Here is a 23,177-nt window from a genome sequence, read left to right as displayed (position 1 = left end):
CTCTGAAACCAGAGGCTCCAGGACAGTTGGGATGTCCAACGGCTCTTACGAAATCCCAGTGTTCGATGATCCAAGTGCAAATGAATCTACAAGACCCAGATCCCCCCTTCCCTGCAAGCCCGTCTGGGTTGTGAAACTCCGGGGCCAGGCCAGGCGAGAAGGAGAGAGGCGAGAGAGCGGGAGTCCTGGGCAAGCGCTTTCCTGGGGTCTATGTAGGAGTCTGCGAGGCCGGGAGCCTTTGGGCTTCACTGCTGATCCTGCCAAAAGCTGCATCCCAGTCTTCCTGGAGGGGCGAGCTGTCCTCACAGGGTCCCCGAGGGCAGGGAGGAGGCGAAGGCGTGGGAGTAGGACTCTGCTTAGCCGGGAAAGCCCACTAAGGACTTTGCTTCGTGGGGGTCGTGACTGCAAAGCTAGGGGGGGATGAGTGGGTCCCACCGGCAGCGGGGGACCCGGGGCAGTGGTGATAAAACACCAGTGGGGAGACTGGGACAGCTGCCCACAGAGGCCCATAAGGGATGGGCGCTAAAGCGAGGCATTAATGAGTGCAAGACTTAGTGTAGACATCTGAAAGAACTTTGGGCTCGGAGTGAAGGAGTAGACCAAAAGGGAAGTCAGGACATCTCTTTCTGATGGCAAGGGCCTGAGGTCACCCCCTTTCAGCCTCAGCACCCTGGGCCACAAAGGCCCGGCTCGGGTCACAGTGACCCCCTCCCCAACGCCAGAGCAGATCTACACAGCCTGGCCACAGGGACGTCCGGGCCTGCCCAGGCAGGACGGAACGGAGCACAGGCGGCGCGTGTCATGCTTGGGAACAATTAATCCCTTGACAAGTAGAGGGTGGGTGGCCTGGCAGCCACTCCACGGGGGCCTCGGCGGGCTGGGCCTGCCCGGACTCTCAGTGGGGGCCCAGGCAGCTGGGACCCAGCACCACCCACCGCCCCAGCACCAGCTGGAGGCCAGCCGCCGGCCGGGGAGGACGGAAAGGAGCTGGGGGGACACCCACTGGGTGCCCTGGCAGGTGGCACACATTAGTACTTTCTACTCACCAGCCCACTGGTCCCGGGAAGGTTGGGGACATGCTGGCCATTCCGTAGGTGGGGATACTGAGTCTCTGAGAGGTGAAGTGACTTGCTCCCCTCATACACAGAGTAGCTAGGGGCAGCAGGGTTTGGATCCAGGGCTCTGTGACTCTGGGAAGACAGAGGGTTAAGCTGGCCGGGCCCCTGGGCTCCCAGCTATGGGCAGCTCCTCACCTCTCTCCTCCTTTCCAGGGGCTGGACTCCTGGGGGCATTCGGGGCAGGTGAGTCCCCTGGGAGGAGGGCGAGCAGGGGTGGGACTGGTCATGCTGCAGGTGGCCCTGGGATCAGACAGCTGGTGGGGGAGCATGGGAAAAGGGCAGAGCAGAAGGGTGGCCTGTCCACCCACCAGCCCCAGCTTCTTCTCACTTCCTGTTGGGTCCTCATCTTCTCTTCCCAGCCCTTCTGTGGTCAGGAAAGGCCTGAGCCTGTTCCCTGCCCTCTTGGAGCTCAGGAAATGGGCTTGGCTTGAGAGAAGCCCCTGACAGAACTGGGGAGGGGCAGGGCCTGAGGTGCTAAGGAAATGCACCCAGCACACCCCCAGCCCTGGCTGGACGCATACTGCACCTGCCTGGAAGGGAGAGGGGCCGGAGTTAGAGACCCACCTTGCAGAGGGGCCCACTGAGTTTCAGACGTGGTCAGCTCAGACAAGGAGGAGATGGGGTAGGGAGGGGGACCACACGCAGGGAAAGCCGGGTAGACCCTCTGGGGCTCAGTAGTCCCCTGCGTCTGGAGTCTGTCCGCAGAGAGGCCTGCCCCTGGGCTCGGGACCCTGGCAGCCAGGACTGGAGCTTGCAGGAAAAGATTCTCACAGAATTGGAAACAAACCTGGCTCGGTTGTGAACTCCAACCTGATTGCCCATCGGTCCTGGCCAAAGCCATGGAATGTCTCCTGGAGGGGGAGAAGGAGCAATTGGGCCCAGATGTGGGAAGGAGAGAGCCAAAGGGACCCATTTGGCTTCTCATAAACATTTTAGCATCCGTGTTCAAGCAAGGAGGCTCCTGCACTGCAGGGCAGGCTGCATGGACAGACAGACAGATGGTGGGCGATGGAAGGGGCTCCAGATATAGGGGAGGAGGAGAGGGCTGAGCCGGGGGACCCCTGCAAGGAAGCAGCACAGGCCTGGGGTGGGTGCTGATGGAAAGAACAGAGCAGGACCTGGCACAGAAAGCCCTGCTGGGCCCCCCTTTAGCTGACAGGCCTAGCAGAAGCAAGGTCTGGCCTAGGGGTGTTATGGGGGAGGTCAATGCTATCACGCCTACATGGCACCTAGTTGCTGGTCACTATTTTATCAGGATCGGCCCCTAAGTACCAACTGCTGGAGTCCAGCTTAGGGGCCTGAGCGCTGCACACGGCCCTGCCCGGTTCCTGATCACCCTCCACGAGACCCTTCCCACCCTGGGCCCAGGAATGACGCCCGCACACCAGCTTCTCTCCTCACCTGGCTCTGTCCCCTTCTCCCCTCAGGTGCTGGTGGGCTCGCAGGCGGTGGCCCTGGGGCAGGTTAGTGTTGACATCCAGGCAACCTGCCCATCGGGGGGCCAGAGCCAAGCCCAGGGTGTCTGTTAGGTGCGGAGGGCAGCTGGGGTACAGGGATGAAAGGCCAGGCGTGTCCTGGGCGCTTGCATGGGGGTGATGTTGTAGCAATTGCCCTGGGCACAGGCAGGTCACGGCTGGGTCCGGTGTGAGAGCAGGAGAGAAGCCCCAGGGGCCAATTTATAGCTCTCTTGGCGCCAAACCTGGTCCTGGGAGCAGGGCTCACTGCTTGGTATGGAAGCCACCTCAGTTGGCCTCCCAGGAGGGACAGGGCCCCGTGGGCTGGGGCTCAGAGTCTCACCGGGTCCTCCCCTGGGCAGGGCTCGGGGCCTTTCCAGCAGGCGCCTACCCGGGGGCTCTGGTGCCCGGTGGAGCGGCGGGTGCTGCCGCGGCCTATAAAGCTGCCAAGGCTGGTGAGTGTTACCCTTGGGGACATGCCATAAGCCCTCTGGCCTCTGTGAGCTCACGACTTTGCAAAGACCCTTCCCTGGGAGGCGGGTGGGCGGGCAGAACTCTCATCCCCAATCCACCGGGACTCGGGGAGGCCGCCAGCCGTGCCCAAGTCTCAAAGCGAGGTGGCGGCAGGGCCAGACCTTAACGCAGGGCCTTCAACCCTGACCGCCCAGGGCCCTCCTGCCTCCCACCATCCCTTGTGTGACCCCCGGCCTCTCCCACTCTCGGCTTTGTAGGGGCTGGGCTTGGTGGTGTCGGCGGCCTTGGCGGGGTGGGCGGCCTTGGTGGCATCGGCGGCTTGGGAGTGTCTACAGGTACGGTGGGTAGAGCTGGGCTGCCCAGGGGAGGGCCGCAGGCCCGGGCAGACCCCACTCTGATGCGGGCCCCGTCCCACGCCAGGCGCGGTGGTGCCTCAGGCTGGAGCCGGAGTCGGAGTCGGAGCCGGAGCGAAGCCCGGGAAGGTGCCCGGTCAGTGTGCAGTCCCCGGGGGGAGCGGGAGGAGGGCCGGACGGGGAGGGGAGAGGCCCCCCAACCCTCCCGCCCCAGAGCCCTGGCCCCACGTGTGTAACATGGCAGAGATGCCGGAGACGGGCCCTGGCCTACCTTCCGGGTCCTTCTTCCAGCTCTGGGAGCAGAAAGGGACCTCAGAGACCCGCTCTCTGGCAAGCACTCAAGGGACAGATGGGGCACGGGGGGCTCGGGAGGGACAGGCAGTCACGGCAGAGCTGGCCTGAGCCCCGGGCCGCGCTGACTCCCCATCTGGTGCTTTGCACTCTGCAACCAAGCCCTTGAGGAAGTAACTTCAGGTTGAACAAAAGGCTGCCTGAGTCCACACAGCAGGGAGGGAACATCTGGAAGCTGTTAGCCCAGAGGTGGGCTGAGCCAGCCATGTAAACAGGCTCCGGGAGACAAGACAAATCCACACACAGAAGGGTTGGCAGATGACTTCCGAAACTCGTGGGAGAGCCGCGGCCACCGCGCTTGGGTCTCTGGCGACATCCTCCGGGCCCTGGGTGGCTGGTCCGGGAGCCCCGGGGCCGCTCCAGAGAGAAGGGCCCGGGAGGGGCTCCTAGAGGCCAGGCTACGGCTCACGGCTCAAAGCTCTTCTCTCCGCCACAGGTGTGGGGCTGCCCGGTGTATACCCAGGTGGAGTGCTCCCAGGCGCAGGTGAGGGCCAGGAGAAGGAGGGGACCCGAGGGCAAGGAGAGCAGCCCCCGGCAGCCTCCCTGGTGGCCCGTGGCCTCCCCAGCTGGGCCCTGACCAGCACTGTCCCCCTGAGCATCAAAGCTCAGGCCAACAGACAGAAGGCCCCGGTCATCTTTCCCCCAAGAGCCTAGTGAGCTTCACCGCCTGCCCCAAGTGCCGACCCTAGGCCCAAACCCAGACCATTGTCACAGCCCAAGGAGGGCCGCCCGGGGACACAGCAAGTCCCAGTGTGGCCAGTTCTTTCCCAAAAGCTCTGAGTCACCAGGGGGCCGGCCCGGCACATCCGCCCTGCAGGAGACCCCCCTCCGAGCTGCCCTCTTGCCCTCCTTTTCCTGCCAGGGCCTGGCCTGGCCACCCCGCCCAGCATATGACCTCCTGAATTCCCCCAAAAGCCCAGACTCGGCCCGCTCTGAGGGATTTGCTGACAGAGTGTCCCTCCCCACTGTCCCTCTGGCTGTCCCAGCAGAGACAGGAGTGGGACAAGTACCAGATGCTCCGCCTTGTGCGGGGACGGTGGGCAGGATAGCTGCAAATTAACTCCAGTTTAGAGAGAAGGCCAACTGAGGCACAGGCTCAAGTGGCTAGGAAATGGAATTAACTAACACTCAGGTCTTCTGACCTTGGGTCAGGCGGGGAAAGAGAATCACGGCCACACAGGCCCCCCACCAGCCCGGGAGCCGGGCCCGTGGCTGATAGTCGTTACAGAAGGTCAGCTCTGGGACCCCGGGGGGGTGTGGCTCGTCTGCCTTCCCACACCTCACGGCCAGCTCCCCCTCGGCCCCTCAGGAGCTCGGTTCCCGGGTGTGGGGGTGCTCCCTGGGGTTCCCACCGGAGCCGGAGTCAAGGCCAAGACCCCAGGTATGCGGCCAATGGGCTGGGAGCCCAAGGCGGGAAGGAATCTCCACCCTCATCCAGGCCCCTGTGGCCCCTGGGGTGGGGTGGAGTGGGGATGGGGACTCTGAGCTCAGGGCCCTCCGGGTGGGCGGCCGAGATGCGTAGCACCCCTCTCGGAAACCCCCAAGTGTGAGCCGGGAGGTCCAGGCAGATGGGGCCAAGCTCCAGGCGGCCCGCCGGGGGTCCATGGTGGCAAGGCTGATGGCTCCTGTCCTTGCAGGTGGAGGTGGAGCTTTCGCCGGAATCCCAGGTGAGGCACAGCTGGGTGTCCCCCCCGTGCCCCCGGCCAGCACCCCGAATCCCAGCAAGGCCTGTCCGGTTTCCCTCATGCCTACTGCCGTAGGCCTTGAACCGGCTTCCGCACAATGTGGCCTCGATCACAGGCCGCTTCCCCAGCCCCAACCCCTCTGTCTGTGCAGCAGCCAAACGAGCCCAGAAATCCCACCGTCTGTGTCAAATGCCGGGAGAGCTATAGGCCCTGACTGTGGCCCGAGTCCCAGCGTGGGGAGAGAGTCCGGCAGTTTCCCGGAGGAAGTGACCCGGGTACACTGAGGAGGGCCGGGCTGACCAGGGACAAAGATGCAGGAAGACAGGATGGTTTCTGGAGCTCACTCTGAGCAGAGAGTAGAGCAAGAGGCCGATGGCCCTGCAGGGCTGCTGGCCCACGTGGCTGGGACCTGAGCTCGCTCTCCTTGTTCCCACAGGAGTCGGACCCTTTGGGGGCCAGCAGCCTGGCGTCCCGCTGGGGTACCCCATCAAGGCACCCAAGCTGCCAGGTGAGTCAGAAGGAGGACTCAAGATGCACCACTCCCCGGGCCTCACAGATGAGAAGCAGGCGTGTGGGGGACTTTTTTTGGCCACTGGTGTCTCGGCAGGGGGGTGGGGAGGGTTAGGACACCTGAGTATGGATGCCCCACGTCTGGTCGCCTGCAAGGGAAGCCATCCTGTAGGCACCGGCCTCCCTCACACGCACAGGTACACAGAGCCGTAGCCCCCATGGGGAACCATAGGTGTTGATGGTAAGAAACAGCCTTCAATGGAAAAACCCCTCTGATGTCACCCCCTGCCCCCGCCATCAGCTCAGACAATGAGATGTTTGCTCCTGGGAGGATGATAAAGAAGAGACTCGGGGATTCTAGGGCCATGGCAGGTCCTGGATTTGTAGGGGGAGGGTCGTGCCATCAGCCCCTGGAGAAGGGGTGCCCTCTCCCTCCTCCACCCACGGCCTCTGCTCTCCCGGGAGCCTCTGTGAGCAGCTCGGGACCTTTGGTGCATGCGTGGGGGCCAGGTCTCAGGCCTTAGTACCTGTGGGGGTAGGGCTGTCTACCCAGGCAAATGGGAGCCCAGCATAGGGTTGCCATGGAGCAGCCCCTGAGCCCACCCTGCCCTCCCTTCAGGTGGCTATGGACTGCCCTACAGCACTGGGAAACTGCCCTTCGGTAAGTAAGACCCTCCTGAATGGATGGGCTTCTAGCTCTTTCCAGCTGCAGGGGCCTAGCAAGGACAGCACCCAACCGGGGATGGGGTAGAGGCTTGGAATGGGAATCCCCTAAGAAAGGAACATAGAACTTGGACTCAGCCTGGTTCTCGATCCTGACCCTCACGCTTAGCCCCAGGCCTTGGGCAAACCAGTTTCTTCACCTGTAAAATGGGAATAAGCATCCACACCCATTTGTATGTGTTTTCACTCTGGCTGGGAGTGAGAGCATGGAGACTCCGGGCAGCCTGACCCCTGAAGGGCAGGGTGGGGGGGCAGCCGCAGTCAGATCTGCACAGATGCCCACTGAGCCTCTCTGTTTCACAGGCTATGGGCCCGGAGGAGTGGCTGGTGCCGGGGCCAAGGCTGGGTACCCGACGGGGACAGGTAAGGAGAACCTCAGCCAACTGTCAGCCAAAGGGGCCCCAATCACCCAGGCTCCAGAGCCCCAGGGGCTGGCCAGGGTCTCTCCAGGATGCAGGCCAGCCCACCCTGCATCTAGACCCCAGTCTGAGCCTGGAGAAGGATCTCGGGTGAGGGCAGCTCCCTCAGCTCTGCTTGCTATGAAGCCCCTCCCCCGTGCCCTTTTGCCAAAGGGTTGGTTCTCGTGGGGCTGGAACAGGCGGGCTCTGGAAATGCAGGAGTACAGTTTTCAGTCTCTCTCCTTCCCCTCCCCCAGGAGTTGGTGCGCAGGCTGCAGCAGCGGCAGCTAAAGCAGCAAAGTATGGTGAGTGCATCTGCCAGCCCCCAGCCCCCCAGCCTCTCCCGCCCTTTTATCCCTGAGAGCCTGCCTCATAGAGAACTAGCCAAGGCAGCCCCTCCCCACCTCCATTTATCAAATGTTTTCAATACCACCCACTCCTCTATCTGTCCATCCACTCATTCTCTCTTCCATCCTTCTCTCCATCCATCCCTGTCTATCCCTCATCCATCTTCCCATCCATCCATCCATCCATCCTTCCTTCCATCTCTCCATTCCTCCCTCCATCCTTTCATTCATCCATCCATCTATCCATCCTCCATCCATCTATCCTCCATTCCTCCCTCCTCCTTCCATCCCTCTCCTTCCATCCCTCCTTTATCTATCCCTCCCTCCATCCATCAATCCCTCCCTCTTTCCACCCTTCCATCCCACATCTATCCCTCCCTCCCTCCATCCATCCCTCCCTCCTCCATCAATCCCTCCTTCCACACATCCATCCATCCCTTCATCCATCCATCCCATCTAACCCCCAGTCCATCCATCCATCCATCCTTCCTTCCATCTCTCCATTCCTCCCTCCATCCTTTCATTCATCCATCTATCCATCCCCCATCCATCCCCCATCCATCTATCCTCCATTCCTCCCTCATCCTTCCATCCCTCTCCTTCCATCCCTCCTTTATCTATCCCTCCCTCCATCCATCAATCCCTCCCTCTTTCCACCCTTCCATCCCACATCCCTCCCTCCCTCCATCCATCCCTCCCTCCTCCATCAGTCCCTCCCTCCTCCATCAATCCCTCCTTCCACGCATCCATCCATCCCTTCATCCATCCATCCCCCAGTCCATCCATCCATCCATCCATCTATCCATCCATCTCTCCATCTATTCATTCCTCCCTCCATTCATCCATCCTTCCATTTGTCCATTCCTCCCTCCATCCTTCCATTTGTCCATTCCTCCCTCCATCCAGCCACTCATCTATCCATCTCTCCATCCATCCATCCATCCATCCATCCATCCATCCATCCATCCATCCATCCAGCTATTTCAGAGACCAGGGTCAAATAAGAGCCCTGCTGGAAAATGCAGGCACTGTGGTGGGAGTCAAGAAGAGGGAGACATTATTTTTACGTGGGGGAAATCAAGAAGGTTTCTCAGAGAAGATGACATTTGGTTCTGGAGTTTGCCATGTGGTTAAAACAGGAAGGAGAAGCCCAGGCAGAGGGGGTGGGTACTATGATGGTTAGAATGATAATTTTAGGCAGTACCTACATGAGTATTTAAACAATGTGATAGTTCAGTGTCAATTTAATGTGCACTCTACAACTTCTAACCTGCTCCTCAAGCCCATGATCCCTCGGCCTGCAGACGTGGCATGGCCTTCCCCACGCCTGTGTGGTGGGCAGAGTGAGCATCTCTGCCCCCGTCCCAGCTCATCCACCAGTTCAGAATCACATTACTGGGGCTGAGGTCCTTGTCTTCACCTCCAGTCCCAGGGAGCCCCTCCTGTACCCCAATGGGACGGAGAGCATATCCCCACCATCCCAAGGGGGCAAGAGTGGAGGGGAAGCAGCGAGCCGGAGGCCTGCTCCATGGAGGCCCCGCAGGCCCTCCCTCTAGGCCCCCAACGCTGTGGGGGATGGCTGGAATGTGGGAGCAGGAGAGTGGGGCGACCGACGAGGGGCTGCCAGAGCTGGGCAGCCAGGCGCTTGGATTACAAACTTGGCCGAGTGTTCGGAACACAGGGAGGGGAAGCCTTGAACATTCCTACAGGGGCCCCTCTGGCCCAGGGAGCGGCCGCTTGTGGTTTCTCAGTATGTGGCAGTGATTAGAATGGGATTTGTCTGAAAACATACAAGTCCCTTAATGAGCATGTTGAAATGGACACTTTGGGGGTGAGTCAAGGAACAGTGGGGTGGGGGCCTCCTCGAGCAGGCCCAGCCGGAGATGCCTGGGCCGCATTCCCAGAGGACGTGGTGCTGGTTAAAATTCCAGCATCCAAGCAGCCTTCTTGCGCGGCCTCGGGAGGGGCCCTGGGAGCTACGTCTTCAGCGCGCCCTTCCCGGCAGGTGCGGGAGGAGCCGGGGTTCTCCCTGGTGTTGGAGGCGGCGGCATTCCCGGCGGGCCCGGCGCAATTCCTGGGATCGGAGGCATCGCAGGTAGCGGCCGTCCAGCAGGGGCTGGGGGTGTTCTTGAGAGGGCCACCGGGGGAAGGGCCTCACGCTCTGTGGCTGTCTCTCCAGGGGCGGGGGCGCCGGCTGCTGCGGCAAAGGCTGCTGCGAAGGCAGCTAAGTTCGGTGAGTGCCCCGAGGGGTGGCCGGCCCGGACCCCGGCGCCCTCAGCCCCCCATCCGCATGGGCCTTGGACAGCCCAGTCCTACAAGGCTGGGTGGACCGGGCCTTCATCCATCTGCGGCAGCCTCTATCCCCCCACTCCCCAAACATGCAATGTTCCTACCTCCTTGCCTTTGCCCATTCTGGCCCCTCTTTCTGGAAGGCCATTGTTCTCCACTGATCAGCTCAGCTGGGGACGGGGGGCGGTGTCGCACGGAGCAGCTGGCTTCTCCCCTCCTCCCTTCAGGGCTGTCCCACTGCTGCACCCACTCCCTGGGGGCCCAGCGGAGAGACCTGACTCGGCTTTAGACCTAGATCATGGTCTTCCCACCCACAGAGCCAAACCCTCAGAGCTCTGGGCAGGTTCCAGCAGCCCTCCCCATCTCTCGGATGGGTGGGATCCATGCAGGCGCAATGGCAGCCCACCTGGGATCCTGCCCTCAGGACCTACCGCTCCCCACAGCTCCCAGAACTGTGCCCTTGGAGGCCCTCTGAGGTTCCCACAGGGTCCAGGCCAGGAGAACAATCCTTTCCTTCCACCAGGAGCTGCTGGAGGCTTGGTGCCTGGTGGACCAGGCTTTGGCGGCCCGGGAGTTGGGGTCCCAGGTGTTGGGGTCCCAGGTGTTGGAATCCCAGGTGTTGGAGTCCCAGGTGAGCTGGGCTACGTGTGTGCGTGCGTGCGCGTGCATACACACGTAAGAGAGAAATATTGAAACCGTTGCTAAGACTTTTGGATTCCCTCTAATACCTCACCCATCTATCCTCTTCTCTTCCTACCCTTGGCCATGCCTCGTCTTCTCTTCCTTGGGCTGTAACAATCTCCTAATTAGTCACGGCCAGCATCAGCTTCTCTAATTCATCTTCTGGCTCTCAGTGTACATTCCCAGCCCTTAGCTGAATAGGTGCTCAGTAAATGGTGAGTGGATGGATGGATGGATGATGGATGGATAAGCACATGGTTGGATGAGCGAATGATGAGATGGGTACGTAGAAGGCAAATGCAAAATGAACCATTGCATAGTTAGATGAATCGATAGGTAGGCAGAGGAGTGGATAAGTGGATGGATGGGTGGGTGCATGAATGGACAGAGAGGTACGTTGGTTGAGTGGGTGGATCGAAGTCCAAGGATAGGCAAACAAATGGACAGACATATGGGTAGATCAATGGGTGGATGAATGGGTGGTTAAGTAGACAGATGAACAGATGAGTAGATGGGGATATGGACAAGTAGGCCCTTGAGTCATTTGTGTCCCCCTTGGTCTCTCCAGGAGCTGTGTCACCAGCTGCAGCTGCTAAAGCAGCCAAATTCGGTGAGTGCTGTGCTGATTAGCTCTGCCCCGTCCTGTTCTGGCCAGAGAAGGGGAGTGACTTGCCCAGGGTCACACAGCAAGTCACTGGGAGGTCACTGGCAGAGCTGGGACTTGGAACTGCTGGGCCCTGGGACAATGTCTCCTCCACTAGTCTCCTACCATAAGGCCATGGGGCTGAGTAATGGGAGAGTCCCGGTATGGCATTCCCAGTGGAGACAGCGTCCCTGACCCTCCCTGCCCCAACCGGGGCCCTCTCAGAGGAGCCCAAGCCTGGCTAGGGCTATGGGACCTGCCCACAGTCTCTCCAAGCCAACAACGGGGCCCTTCCCCAAGGGGTTAGAGAGCACTGGGCGGGGGGGGTTGTCAGTAAAGGCTCCTTGGAGGAGGCTGGCCCGGGGCCCATGCATTCTATGGTCTCCAGTCCTTCATGGACCAGACCTGGGGGAGGCTTGCCTCCTCTTTCCCAGTTGACCAGCATCCCACCCCCAACCCCCACCCCCCAAGCCCTCCCCGACCTCTCTTACTGAGATGCTTTTCCACCTGATTCTCTTCCGTCTGCAGGGGCCAGAGCCGGAGTGGGTGTTGGAGGCATTCCCACTTACGGGGTCGGGGTCGGTGCTGGGGGCTTTCCTGGTTACGGTATCGGAGCTGGAGTCGGAGGCGTTCCTGGAGCTGCCCTTTCCCGTGAGCCTGAGTTCCATGAGGCGAAAGTGGGAGAAGCCTCCTCTGTCTTGTAGGGCAATGGGGGGAGGGGTGCAGGGGAGCCTAGACCGGGCTTCAGAAAGCTCAGGGAGGAGCTGGGGTGGGGGGAGCAGAGAGGGGCTCTAGCACTTTAGCATAAGAGTGCCGTAGGCATAGCCCCCCCAGAGATCCAGGGGGGTTTCTGAGGGGCTCTCTCCCCCCCTCCAACAGCTGCAGCTCAGGCAGCAGCCGCGGCCAAGGCAGCCAAGTACGGTAAGTGCCCGGCCCTGCCCGGCCCTGCCCGGCCCCACGCCAAGGCCAGTGCCATCCCCTCCTCCCCCGCCCTGCTCTCCCAGGGGGCCCAGGCTCCAAGGTCAGAGCACTCCCCCAGCGTGAGGGCGGAGCCACCTCAAGCTCAGGCCTCTGTTTCCCTCTCTGTTGAGGTCAAGGTCGGGAGGTCCCTGGCCCCATCTTCCAAAGCCACTCTGAACCCTTCCGCCCTGTTCAGTCGCCCACCACTATGAATATTGAGGCCCTGCTTATCACCCCCAGCCCCAACCAGCAAGTTGGAGGTGGCCTTGCAACCATTCTGTTCCCCAAACCACCCCCACCCTTCACTCTCCCAATGGGTGGGCGACTCTAGGGACAGAGCTGACGCCCTTCACTCCTCCAGGTGCTGGAGGGGCAGGAGCCTTGGGAGGGCTGGTGCCAGGGATCGGAGACGGAGTGGCAGGTGTCCCAGGTACAGGAGGGGTGCCAGGTGAGCGGTGTCCCCAACCCAGAGACGGGTTTGGCTTGTCTCATGGAAGGAGCCCTGGTGTTGACCAGGTCAAGTGCATCATTTCGCGGATTGACAAGACTTTACGGAGGCCAGAGATAGGGAGGAGGGAGGGCAAATTCCCCTACTTGGGAGGGAAGACCCTCTGCGGGATCCTAGCTTGCTGGGGAGGCTTGGGAAGTCAGGCGTCATGCAGCTAGGTGACGGAACTCCTTTACTCCAGTGGCCTTTCTGGTTCTGGAACAGGTGGGAGGCCTGGGCCACCTTTTGGGCTTCCTGTGTTCATTCTCCCCCATCAGTCAGAGGCCAAAGAGAAGAGATGAAGTTACAGGGAGATTAAGTTATAGACTTCCTTGGTTGTTTCTCCCCACCCGATTTCTCTTCTGCATGCCTTCTTTGTGGGGGAAAATTTTTCCTTTTGAGCTTTCCCCCAAAACAAGCCGTTTCCTCCAGTTTGGGATACAAGCACTGTTGGGACTTTTTTTTTTTTAATTAACACCACCTTCGGCAGAAAGCTGCACAAGACCTCTAGAGGCTTGGGAGAGGGTCTGGGCTTCTACCCATCAGCGCTGGGCTCCCCTCTGCCATAGCCAGAGCTAGAACTCAGTCGCAGAACTGCTTCTCCGGGAAAGGACATGCCCAGGTTGGCTAGTGGGCCATCCTCAGAGCAGGCCTGGAAGCCAGGCTGGCTGTCCATGTTCCCCTCTCTTTCTGCAGGTTGAGGACACAGTGTGGGGAGGGTCTTCTGGGGGAGGGGACACTTCCCTACAGGTGGTCTTTCCAGAAGAGGGGATGGGGCAGGGCATGTGGAGAGGGGTGTCAGGGACTGCCCCCTGATCCCTACTCTTCACCTCTCCAGGAGTAGGGACCCCAGCCGCTGCAGCCGCCAAAGCCGCCGCCAAAGCCGCCCAGTTCGGTAAGTGCCCCCTCCAGCCCTCCCCCATTCTGCTCCCAGCCCCCATTCTGGAGCACTGTTCCCCCTCATGTTCTCTGTTCTGGGGTCTGGCAGCTCAGCTCTCCTCGGGAGGCAAGCCCCCTCGGGCTGTCACATTCGGGGCTTTCTCACCACCGTTGGCCCATCTGACCATTGTTAGGGGTGTGGGTGAAGGGCTGATCAGAAAAGCAAAGTGAGAACAGGCCCTGGCGAGCCCTCTAGGACCCAGCTCCCCAGCTTTCCCAAAGCCCTTGCAGCCTCTAGCTGCAGCTGGGGCCTGCGCCCCTCTGGACCTCAGGCTGGGCTCACCGGACTCCCACCCTCCTAGAGTACTTCTTGCGGCCTGACGAAGCTCTCCGTCTCTTGCTACCTCCGAAGCCCACCCTGGCAGCCCCAGGCATCCACACCTTCCTGAATAGGGCAAACCACAGCAGCCCCACTTTATAGATTCCAGCTGTACACCAGGCCCTGGGCGGGGGGAGGTCCCTGTGCCTTGGCCTTAGGGACCTGCAGACATCAAGGTTCCGATCACAAAATTTAGCACTGTCTAGGCCAGAGAACATCTTGACTTCAGGTCTGCTGACCCCCAGACTCACGTATGGCAAACGACCCCTTTTTTGCCAAGCCAGTATGTGCGGAGGTAATCCTTACACCAAGTCTACGGGGTTGGTACTACTATTCCCATTTTACAGATGGGGAAACTGAGGTTCTGAGAGCTTGAGTCACGCACCCACATTCGCTCAGCTCAATGGCGGCTGAGCTGAGCTTTGAACCCAGGTCTACCCGTCTTGCCGAGTTCCCTTTACTGTGTAACTGCCTCCATCACCCTCAGAAGCCCCAAAGGGGTCCTTGTCCTCCAAAGTTAAGAGCTCCTGATCCTGCACGTGCCTCATTGTAGGGATGAGGAAGCTGAGGCCCCTCGAGGGAAAGCAACTTGTCTGACGTCACACAGCAAGCCTGTGTCCGGGCTGGGACAAGATCCCAAGGCTCTTGACTCCCAGCCCGCTGCTCTTTCCATCGGCTTCTGTCCTTGGTCAGGACTTGGTTAAGAATGAGCTCTTCTGGCTCTTGCAGGGTTAGGCCCCGGTATTGGCGTGGGTCCCGGCATTGGTCCCGGCATTGGCATTGGTCCCGGTGGTGTTATAGGTAAGCTGCCTGAGTAAGTGGGCCTGAGGGGCCTCTGAATCCTCCCTGGGTGCCGTCCCTGAACCCCCTCCCTCTCCCTGCAGGAGCAGGGGACCCCGCTGCAGCCAAAGCCGCGGCTAAAGCAGCCGCCAAAGCCCAGTACCGTGAGTACCCAAGCCTGAGCTGCACCCACAACCCCCGCACGATATGCAGCCTCACTGGGTCCCAGAGCGGCCACCAGAGGGGTCGGAAGCACAGATCGGGCATGAGGGACACCTGGGTTCAGGTCCTGGGGCCCACCCTAGCAAAGCAATCTCTGAGATCCCCCTGTCCTCCTGTGTGACACGTGGGGTGTCCACAGCCGCCGTGCGGCCCTGAATGCCAACCTGGGAGGGGCTGGACTTGGCGGTCAGTGGGCGTTTTAGGAAGACCATTCTTGGTGGCACTACAGAGGGCAGGTTCAGCGGGAGGAGGCCCCTGCTTGCGTCTGCACCCCCTCCCTGAGGGCTGACTCAGCTCCCTGGGAAGGACCCCCCCCACCGTGGGCGCATGCTCCTAGCCTGCTGCCCCCCCGCCACTGCCCATCTCCCCCAGGGGCTGCAGCTGGGCTCCCTGTTGGTGTTCCCGGCTTTGGGGTTGGTGCCGGCGTTCCCGGATTCGGAGTTGGTGCCGGCATTCCTGGATTTGGAGCTGGTGTTCCTGGCTTTGGGGCAGGTGCAGGTGAGGGGCCTTGTAGGGCCTGGGCGGAAACTGCCCCCCTGAGCTCCGAGAAGGGAGACCCCTCTTCCTGCCCGCACATCCTCCAGCAGCCTCACTCAGGGGCTCATAGTGAATCCCCCATTAGGTTCTCCTGAGCAATCAGAGACGACTGGGGTAACAGATGGGTGGCAGGCCAGGCAAAGGGGGCCCCAGGCTGCTAGATTTCAGAGTTTCTGTCTGCTCAGTTAGAGGAGTGACAGGGTTCCAAACTGAAAAGTAGCCCACTACCCAGGAAAAGGAGGGTGGAGGTCCCTGGGGTCAGCGGGCATGAGTGGGCCAGTCTGGCTCCCCTTCAGCAGCACTATGGCAAGAGGGCCACTAGGACCTCCAGTTCTTCACCTAGTTAGTGCCTGCTCTGCATCCAGCCTCCGGCAGATCACGCTGTGCCTGGAGCAGAAGGAAGGGGCAGATAGGACGAGGAGGCACAATTCAGCCTTCAACCAGCCCCAGACCAGACTGGCAGCAGCATGGTTAGATACTAGAGCTCTCTACCTGGCAGGGTGAGCGCCTGGCTGGGGAGCCACCGCTTCAGAGCTTTGAGAGGAGTGATGAAGGCTGAGGAAGTCAGGGAGGGTTCCCTGGAGGAGGTAGAACTCCCGGGCACAGACCTCGGCTGCTGACCAGCCCCCTTTTCCTTTTTCTCTTCCCCCCCAGTACCTGGAACCCTGGCTGCAGCTAAAGCCGCCAAATATGGTGAGTGCACCCCACACACTGCCCCCTGGGGTTGCTTTGCTTGCTGCCCCACCAGCCCTGATAACACCTGGTCACCCATCTCCCCTCGGCGGGGCCGGGGCCCAGCGCCCAGAGCCTGCAGCACAAGGCTGGGAGGGTCAGGGTGAGAAAAGGCAGTTTCTGGGACACATCAAGGATGGTTTAGCAGCCCTGGCTCCTGCCCGCTAAATGCCTAGCATGCCTCCCCCTCCGGGACAACTCAAAACGCCCCTCACATTTCCAAAAACCCTGGTGGCAGTTCCTTGATGAAGACCGTGGTCCCTAAGGCCCTTCTGTCCCTGACCCCTGACAGTTTCGTGGGACCCAAGGCCAGGGGCCAGGGCCCAGGCCTGCCTCGTCAGCAGAGCCGGGACACCTCACCTAGGCCCCCGGCCTCCTGCCCGCCTTGCTGTCAGCACGACTGGGCCTGCCACGAGCTTGGAGGACGTGGCAGCCCCGCCTGGACAGACAGACCCATACTGTCTGTGGCCCCCGCATTCCTGGCCTCCTAGGAGCCAGACCAGGGCCCCTGCCAGGGAACCGCCAACCAGCCCTGGCCAGTCCACTTGGGGCCAGTTTCCACCTCGGAAAATCCCGGCTTCCTCAGCCCCCACCCCCGCACGGGCCTGGTGACCCACAGGCCCCTCTTCTGTTCCTGGCCGGCGGCTGGCCTGCCTGAGTCTAACAGACGTTGCCAGGGAAACAAAGCAGTCGAGGGCGCTGGCTCCCAAGCCATGTGTTGCCTGTGGAAACTTGAGGACATTGCTTAACCTCTGCTGTGCCTCAATTTTCTCATCTGCAAAATGGGGATGATAGTGGTCCCTACCTTCCCTGCTGCAGTGAATAATAAGCCGGCTACTCCGTGCGAAGCACAGAGAACCGTGAATGTTGCATCAGGTGTTAGCCGTGGCCACACGCAGCGGCTCCGCACTGAGCAGTGGGTCAGAGCTCAGAGTACGTGCACAGTGGGGGTGTCCCTTTGCTCCCCAAACACCTGCAGCGTGAGCAGGGTAAGGATCATCGGCTCTGGGGCTCAGAGAGGCGACAGCTATAATAAGTGGAGGAAGCAGAATTCGAGCACAGGGCTATCAGGACAGGAGTCTAGTCTTCTCCCCTCCGCAGCTCATGGCCACCACTGTGGCTACCGGTGGTTCCCAGCCCCAGCTGGCTGGGAAGGAGCAGAAATGGGTGGGCCGCGGCTCAAGGGGACCCCCCCCTTGCCCGATGGGCCAGGACAGAGCCAGGACTCAGACTCAGGTGTCTGTCCAGTGCCCCTTCCACTGGGTCACATGGCTTTGGCCACATGTCTGCTGGCCTAGCGTCCCTGGGGCAGGGAGCCCCCGTCCTGAAGAAATTGGGGTACTGACTTTCCATCTTCTCTCCAGGAGTGGGAGGTGCCGGGGGTCTTGGCGGAATAGGTGTCCCAGGCGGTGTGGCAGGTGAGTCGAAAGCCCAGGACAGGCTGGGCAGGGAGGAAGACCGACCAGTGGAGAGTCCCCCACCCCCCTACACACCCTGAGCTCCTTCTGTGTCCCCAGGAGTCGGACCTGCGGCCTCGGCCGCTGCTGCCAAAGCCGCCGCCAAAGCCGCCCAGTTTGGTGAGCATTGGTTGGGGGTGGAACTTGAGGGGAGGGCTCTGACCATGCACGGGGCCCTCAGGGGCATCGGCTCCCCAGAGCCCAGCCCACGCCCTGCAAGGCCCTGGGAGCTCAGGCTCCACCTGGGTCCTGGGATGAGAACCCCACCGTCTGCAGACAGACCCCCGCCATTCCCACCAGCAATTTAACACACAGCTCTCTCCACAGGCCTCGGGGGACCCGGAGGCCTGGGAGTCGGGGGGCTCGGAGTCGGGGGGCTCGGAGGCCTTGGAGGTGAGGGACTGCTCTGGAATCAGAGGGTGCAGGGGGCGTGTGTGTGTGTGTGTGTGTGTGTGTGTGTGAGAGAGAGAGAGAGAGAGAGAGAGAGAGAGAGACTGAGCTTCCTTCCCACCTGCCACACCTGCCCCCGGCTGGCTGGCAGCATTTGGAGGACCTTCAGCAAGTGCACGCTGGGGCCACTGCGTGCAGCTGGGCACCCCTCCTCTCCCTCTCCTGTGTCAGCCTACCCACCCACTTTAAGTGGGAGTTTTCATCGGGATGACGATGGTTGTGCCCATTTTCCAGAGGAGAAAAGCAAAGTTGGGAGGGAAATTTTTTCCCCAAAGTCTCTGCCACCGCCGGGGGGGGGGGGGGTGTCCACCGCGTTGACATGTCACTCTATCGTGGGCCATCACTGTGTCTCGTCCTGTGTGCTCCTGACTGGACACGCAGGAATAGCTCACTAAAGACTTTGGGGAAGATGGGAGGATGGTGGCAGGTGGTGAGTGGGTGAGCAGGCCAGGAGGGGACAGGACTCCGGGAGGGCGGTGCTATTCCTGAGCCCTCTGGCCCCATGTCTCCCCAGGTGTGTCCCCGGCCGCAGCTGCTAAAGCAGCCAAATATGGTGAGTTGCTCCCTCCGTCCAGGCAGCAGGCTGTCTCTGCCCCCACCCCATCCCTGCCCCAGCTCCCGCCTCAGTCCGCTCACACTACCCCTGAAGGCCTGCCCAGGATGTCCCCGACCCCAGTACCCAGAGAGGGGGCTCAGGGCCCCTTCAGCTGCGCCTCATCCAAACCCGGCCCACCCTCTCCTCAGGTGCCGCTGGTCTAGAAGGTGTCCTGGGAGCCACCAGGCCATTCCAAGTCGGAGGTAGGGGCCATCTCTCTGTGAGATCCTCTGCTCCGCCTGGGTCTAGAGGAGGCCTGTCTGGCTAGCAAGGGGGACTCCTAGAGCCACATCTAGCTCAAGGACACTAGAGAGAAAGAGAGAGACAGGGTGGAGGGAGCAGTCCAGGAAAGGAAACATCCTGGGCAAAGGGGCAGGCCTCAGACCAGCGGGTACACCGTAGGCGACAGACACAGGCTGATGAGCTGGGGGTGCGGGGGCCCCTGTCAGGGTGCTGGGCAGAGACAAGACTTGTTAGGGAAACTGCTCCGCCAGCGAGGGGCACACGGCGGGGAGGAGGTGGTCCTGGGCAGAGAGGCAGGAGGTGATGAGGCTGGAGCAGGGCCTGCCCCACGCCAACCCCGAACCCCTCCCACAGGAGTTGCAGCAAGACCTGGCTTCGGACTGTCCCCTATTTACCCAGGTACACCCAGGCTCCCTGTCCCCCGGCCCGGCCTGTCGCTCCGGCCCCATCCTGCCCACTCCCCTGCTTCCTCTGCTCGGAAGAGCGGAGCCAGGACCCAGGGGTAGACCCATGGCCTCCCTTACACGAAGCTGGGCCTCCCCTCCTTCTCCTCCCCCTCCCCTGCAAGGCCAGGGAGCATCAGCTTTTCCAAAGCACCACGTTCCAGACGAGGCACACTGAGGTTCAGACAGTGCCAGGGACTTGCCCAAGGTCACACGATGACTGAGGCCGAGCTGAGGGCTCCTGACACCCAGGCCCAGAACTTGGCTGCCCCGGGGGGCGGGAGGGAGGCTTGGCGGGCTCCCCAGGTGGACTCACTCATAGCCCCTCCCCTTGTCCTGCAGGTGGCGGAGCCGGGGGCCTGGGCATTGGTGGTGAGTCAGGGCCCTGAGCTACTTTCGTGGAGTGGGGGTGGGGTGCTACCGTGGCAGCAGTGACCGAGGCCATGGCCCTAGGCTGGCCCTCCGATGCCAAGGAAATTCAGTTGTGGGATGTAGGGATGCGTGGGGGGGCAAGGATCCCATTCCCGGGGCTCGCAGCCTGGCATTTGACGTGCCACCAGGAGACAGAGACCTGGGCCAGCCCCCATCTCTGGTGTAACTGTAGAACCTGATGAGACCCCACAGAAAAGGAAAGGAAGCATGTAAGGGGAAAACAAGGTCTGTTCAAGCAGGTGGTTAGGGAGGCCAAAGCCTAGGGCTTTTTAGGTGGGGCAGTCTGCGTGGCTGGGGTCTGACTGGTGGGCGGGGGCATCTTCCTAGCTGCTCAGACCCCCACAGGCAGGATACCGTTCATAAGGAGCAGAGCAGGTGTCCAGCTGGGTGAGACCGAAGGCCAGGCTGGGGGCAGGAAGGTCTTCAGAACCTTCTGTGACAGGCTGGAGGCCTGGTACATGGTGGGGGTGCTGGGAGAGGCAGCAAAGCTTGGCCGCCTCCCCAACCCCCACCCTTCCCTCCACAGGCAAACCTCCCAAGCCCTATGGAGGGGCCCTGGGAGCCCTGGGATTCCCAGGTGAGTAGAGACTCAGCCCCTGGGAGAGGGCATGGTGGGGAGGAGCGGACAGAGGCAAAGGGCTGGGGTCCATCAGCCTGGGAACAGCGCGTTTGGAGCAGGCCTAGCGGGGAGGGAGTGGGGAGGCTGGGGGGAGCTGGTCACCTCACCCCCATCCCTGCGTCTACCTCCGACACAGACACCCAGAGCTAAGAGTGGGCCTGGGACCCTCCAGGCTCTCCCCAAGCCAGGCCTGGCAATTTCTCCCTCCCGGCTGCCCACCGGGAGGAGCCAAGGGAAAGAGAAGGGAGGAGGGCGAGGGAGGAACTTGGAGGAACAGAGGAAGAGGAGTAAATGGGACAATGGACCTTAGAGTCAGGGAATTTGAGGGGTGGATGGGGGACCCAAGGTGCCCCTAGTCAGGCAGGGTGGGCAGAGGCCACCATCTGGTCCAGACAGAGCCACACCCTTGCTCAAAGTTGCAGACGTGCCTCTGGGAATGTGTGTGTGTGTGTGGGGGGGACAGATAATGGTCACCACCCCCCAAGGCACCTCCCAACAGTTCCCAGAGGAGACCCAAAGACGCCCAGCTCCACCCCTGTGTCTGCTCAGGCTGTGGAATCCCTTCCTTCCCCACCTGTTTCCCACGACACAGATAGGGCAGCTGGGGCCAGGGCTGGGAGAGGCAGAGGCAAGACCAGCCCGACCCTGTCCAGGGTAACCCACTCTCAGGTACCACTTGATGCGTGTGGCCTGATCACACTGCTTTCCAAACACACTGGAGGAGCTTCACAGGGAGAAGCCTGTCCCTGCCCCGCTCGGCTGATCGCTGCCACCAGGTGGCGGTAAGGAGCCGTGTTGAGCTCCCCAGGGGTAGAAACTACATCAGGCCCTGCTACCAGACAGTGGTGCCTTGATGGCTTAAAACGAGGAGGCTTGCCAATCGGTGCGCTCAGAGCCGCTCGCTGAAGCCTTCCCAAACGCAGTGGACTCAGAACATAGAGACCTTGTCCAGGCCAGGGCCCTTCCCCTCCCTGAGCCTTGATTAGGCCACCATCCCATGGGCCCTGCTCCCACCCCCCTGCCCGGGAGGAGTTACGGCAGTGCAATGGCTCAGAGTTTGGTGGGAGGTTGTGGCCAGGCTTCTCATGGCTTTGGAGTCTCTGTTCCCCACTGTGTTGATGTGGGTGTGAGAAGACCTTGGAGCTGCCCCAAGCGGGCAGGGGCTTGAGCAGGACCCCGGAGGGGTCGGACCGTCACGAGTGCCTTCTCCCGCCCAGGTGGGGCCTGCCTGGGGAAATCCTGTGGCCGGAAGAGAAAGTGAGCTTCCCGGGACCCCTGACTCGCGACCTCATCAACGTTGGTGCTACTGCTTGGTGGAGAATGTAAACCCCTTGTGACCCCCTCCCCCCCACCCCCTATCCCCCCTCCCCCGTCCCCACCCTGGGAGGGGACAGGCCAGGCTGGGTGGCCTTGGAAATCCACAAAGCAAGGAAACAAGAGAGGTGGCCAAGTGGACCCCAGGAGGCCCCCAACTTCAGAGGCCGGGGGTGGGTGGGCTTAGCCCCCCGCCCTCACCCCCTTCCCACCCAGGAGCTCCCCCTCCACACACTCTCCATCTCCAGGGGAACTTGGTGCTACATGCTGGTGCTCTCATCTTCCTGGGGGGAGGGAGGAGGGAAGGGCGGCCCCTCGGGAACCCCCTCCCTTGGGACTCCTCTGAAGATGGTGCGGACACTCCCTGTGCAGTCCCACCTCCCCCTGCCCACCAGAACCACCCCCCAACCCCGGCTGCGGTCCAGTTGGTACCTAAGCACCTAAAGCCTCAAGCTGGATTCGGTCATACCATCTCTCAGCCCCCTTGCCCCCCCACCTATTCCCCACGTCTGGGACACCTGCGGATGGGAAGACCCCCACTGGGAACAGCGCTTTTGCTCTTGTGGAATTCATCCAGCCATCTGTCCATCCGTCCATCCATCCTTGTCCCCAGCTGACTGCCCAGCACCGCTAGCTGGCTGGGTGCCCCCACCATCAACCTGGTTAATGTGTCCTGGCGACCTGTGCCCTGCCTCCCCCCCGCCACACACACCCCTACGATGGGGCCTGAGCACACAGGGTGTGAGGAGCTACACCAGCTGGGGCGGCAGGAATCTCCTCCCCGAACTGGGTCACCCCATGCAGTACTGTATACCCCCCCGTCCTTCCCTCGAACCACTGTACCCACTTCAGAGCATTTCCCACCCCTGCCCTGCCCGTTTCTTTGTGTCTCGCTGTGATAGATCAATAAATATTTTATTTTTTGTCCTGGATATTTGGGGATGATTTTGGATTGTTGACGTTCTCCTGGTTTTATTTTCGTGGTTAATTGAAAAAAAAAAAATTTTTTTTTTTTCTTCTGATCTGGGAGCTATATTCCCCAGGAGAAGATTCATCTTAATCACTTTGGTATAACTCTGGATGAAAACACATACCTTTTTTTTTTCCTTTTAAATATGAAAAGAGAATTAACTGCTTAAGAAAAGACTAATAAATGAAAACCTTTTGAAGGAAACTGGGTCAAGGCCTCCTTTGTCCTCTCTCCTCTGCCCCCAGGGCAGAAACAGGTGTACTGGGGGGGGGGGCTCTTTGCCAAAATCACCTGCTCTGGGTGTATCAACCCTTCTCCAAGGTCTGCTCGCCCTTTAGCAATGAAAGCCCGGCCAGCCAGCCCCACGCATGCCCACCCACATGGGTCTCCCCTGAGGAGGTGGCTCACCCACCCAGCCATACCTTCCCAGGCCTGCCCCTTGGGCCCAAGACCTTGGGCACAGGGCCTGGTAGGTGGCCTCCAGGCGCTGAGGGTAGAGCTGAAGGGGTAGAGGAAACAAAATGACCCTCCTGTCCAAACCAAACCCTTGGCCTTGGTGAACAGCCACGCGGAGAGGGGAGAAACGGTCCCACCTAAGCAAACCAGAAGACGGGCTTCCCTCTGAGACATCCCCTCGAAGGAAGAGCCATTC

The 23,177-nt window shown here is 61.1% G+C and overlaps 1 protein-coding gene across 26 annotated transcripts in view; it reads left to right on the top strand.

Moving 5' to 3' along the window:
- The window catches only part of ELN (elastin), a 31,085-nt gene extending 8,356 nt beyond the window's left edge, over window positions 1-22,729 (top strand). For 2 of the 26 annotated variants that reach the window (XM_064593112.1, XM_045875519.3), the window contains 33 exons: window positions 1,272-1,301; window positions 2,546-2,581; window positions 2,935-3,027; window positions 3,304-3,381; window positions 3,467-3,535; window positions 4,187-4,234; window positions 5,060-5,131; window positions 5,388-5,417; window positions 5,872-5,943; window positions 6,565-6,606; window positions 6,972-7,031; window positions 7,324-7,371; window positions 9,419-9,508; window positions 9,593-9,646; window positions 10,226-10,333; window positions 10,952-10,993; window positions 11,555-11,677; window positions 11,906-11,947; window positions 12,348-12,434; window positions 13,312-13,368; window positions 14,461-14,532; window positions 14,616-14,675; window positions 15,106-15,231; window positions 15,925-15,963; window positions 17,367-17,420; window positions 17,520-17,579; window positions 17,787-17,852; window positions 18,424-18,462; window positions 18,654-18,707; window positions 19,102-19,146; window positions 19,533-19,562; window positions 20,149-20,199; window positions 21,459-22,729. In XM_064593112.1, the coding sequence (XP_064449182.1) occupies window positions 1,272-1,301; window positions 2,546-2,581; window positions 2,935-3,027; window positions 3,304-3,381; window positions 3,467-3,535; window positions 4,187-4,234; window positions 5,060-5,131; window positions 5,388-5,417; window positions 5,872-5,943; window positions 6,565-6,606; window positions 6,972-7,031; window positions 7,324-7,371; window positions 9,419-9,508; window positions 9,593-9,646; window positions 10,226-10,333; window positions 10,952-10,993; window positions 11,555-11,677; window positions 11,906-11,947; window positions 12,348-12,434; window positions 13,312-13,368; window positions 14,461-14,532; window positions 14,616-14,675; window positions 15,106-15,231; window positions 15,925-15,963; window positions 17,367-17,420; window positions 17,520-17,579; window positions 17,787-17,852; window positions 18,424-18,462; window positions 18,654-18,707; window positions 19,102-19,146; window positions 19,533-19,562; window positions 20,149-20,199; window positions 21,459-21,502 (2,021 nt within the window). In that variant the 3' untranslated portion in view covers window positions 21,503-22,729. The remainder of the gene's footprint in view (window positions 1-1,271; window positions 1,302-2,545; window positions 2,582-2,934; window positions 3,028-3,303; window positions 3,382-3,466; window positions 3,536-4,186; window positions 4,235-5,059; window positions 5,132-5,387; window positions 5,418-5,871; window positions 5,944-6,564; window positions 6,607-6,971; window positions 7,032-7,323; window positions 7,372-9,418; window positions 9,509-9,592; window positions 9,647-10,225; window positions 10,334-10,951; window positions 10,994-11,554; window positions 11,678-11,905; window positions 11,948-12,347; window positions 12,435-13,311; window positions 13,369-14,460; window positions 14,533-14,615; window positions 14,676-15,105; window positions 15,232-15,924; window positions 15,964-17,366; window positions 17,421-17,519; window positions 17,580-17,786; window positions 17,853-18,423; window positions 18,463-18,653; window positions 18,708-19,101; window positions 19,147-19,532; window positions 19,563-20,148; window positions 20,200-21,458) is intronic. The other 24 variants (XM_064593113.1, XM_045875520.3, XM_064593114.1 and 21 more) reach the window with 21 other exon arrangements.
- The last annotated feature ends 448 nt before the right edge of the window (window positions 22,730-23,177 follow it).

Source organism: Mirounga angustirostris, unplaced genomic scaffold (assembly GCF_029215605.1).
Source record: "Mirounga angustirostris isolate CCGP_5_RB_7025 unplaced genomic scaffold, mMirAng1.0.hap1 SCAF_5, whole genome shotgun sequence".
NCBI classification, from domain to species: Eukaryota; Metazoa; Chordata; class Mammalia; order Carnivora; family Phocidae; genus Mirounga; species Mirounga angustirostris.
The sequence above is the reverse complement of the archived record's forward strand: the minus strand, read 5'-3'. Positions and strand labels throughout refer to the sequence as shown.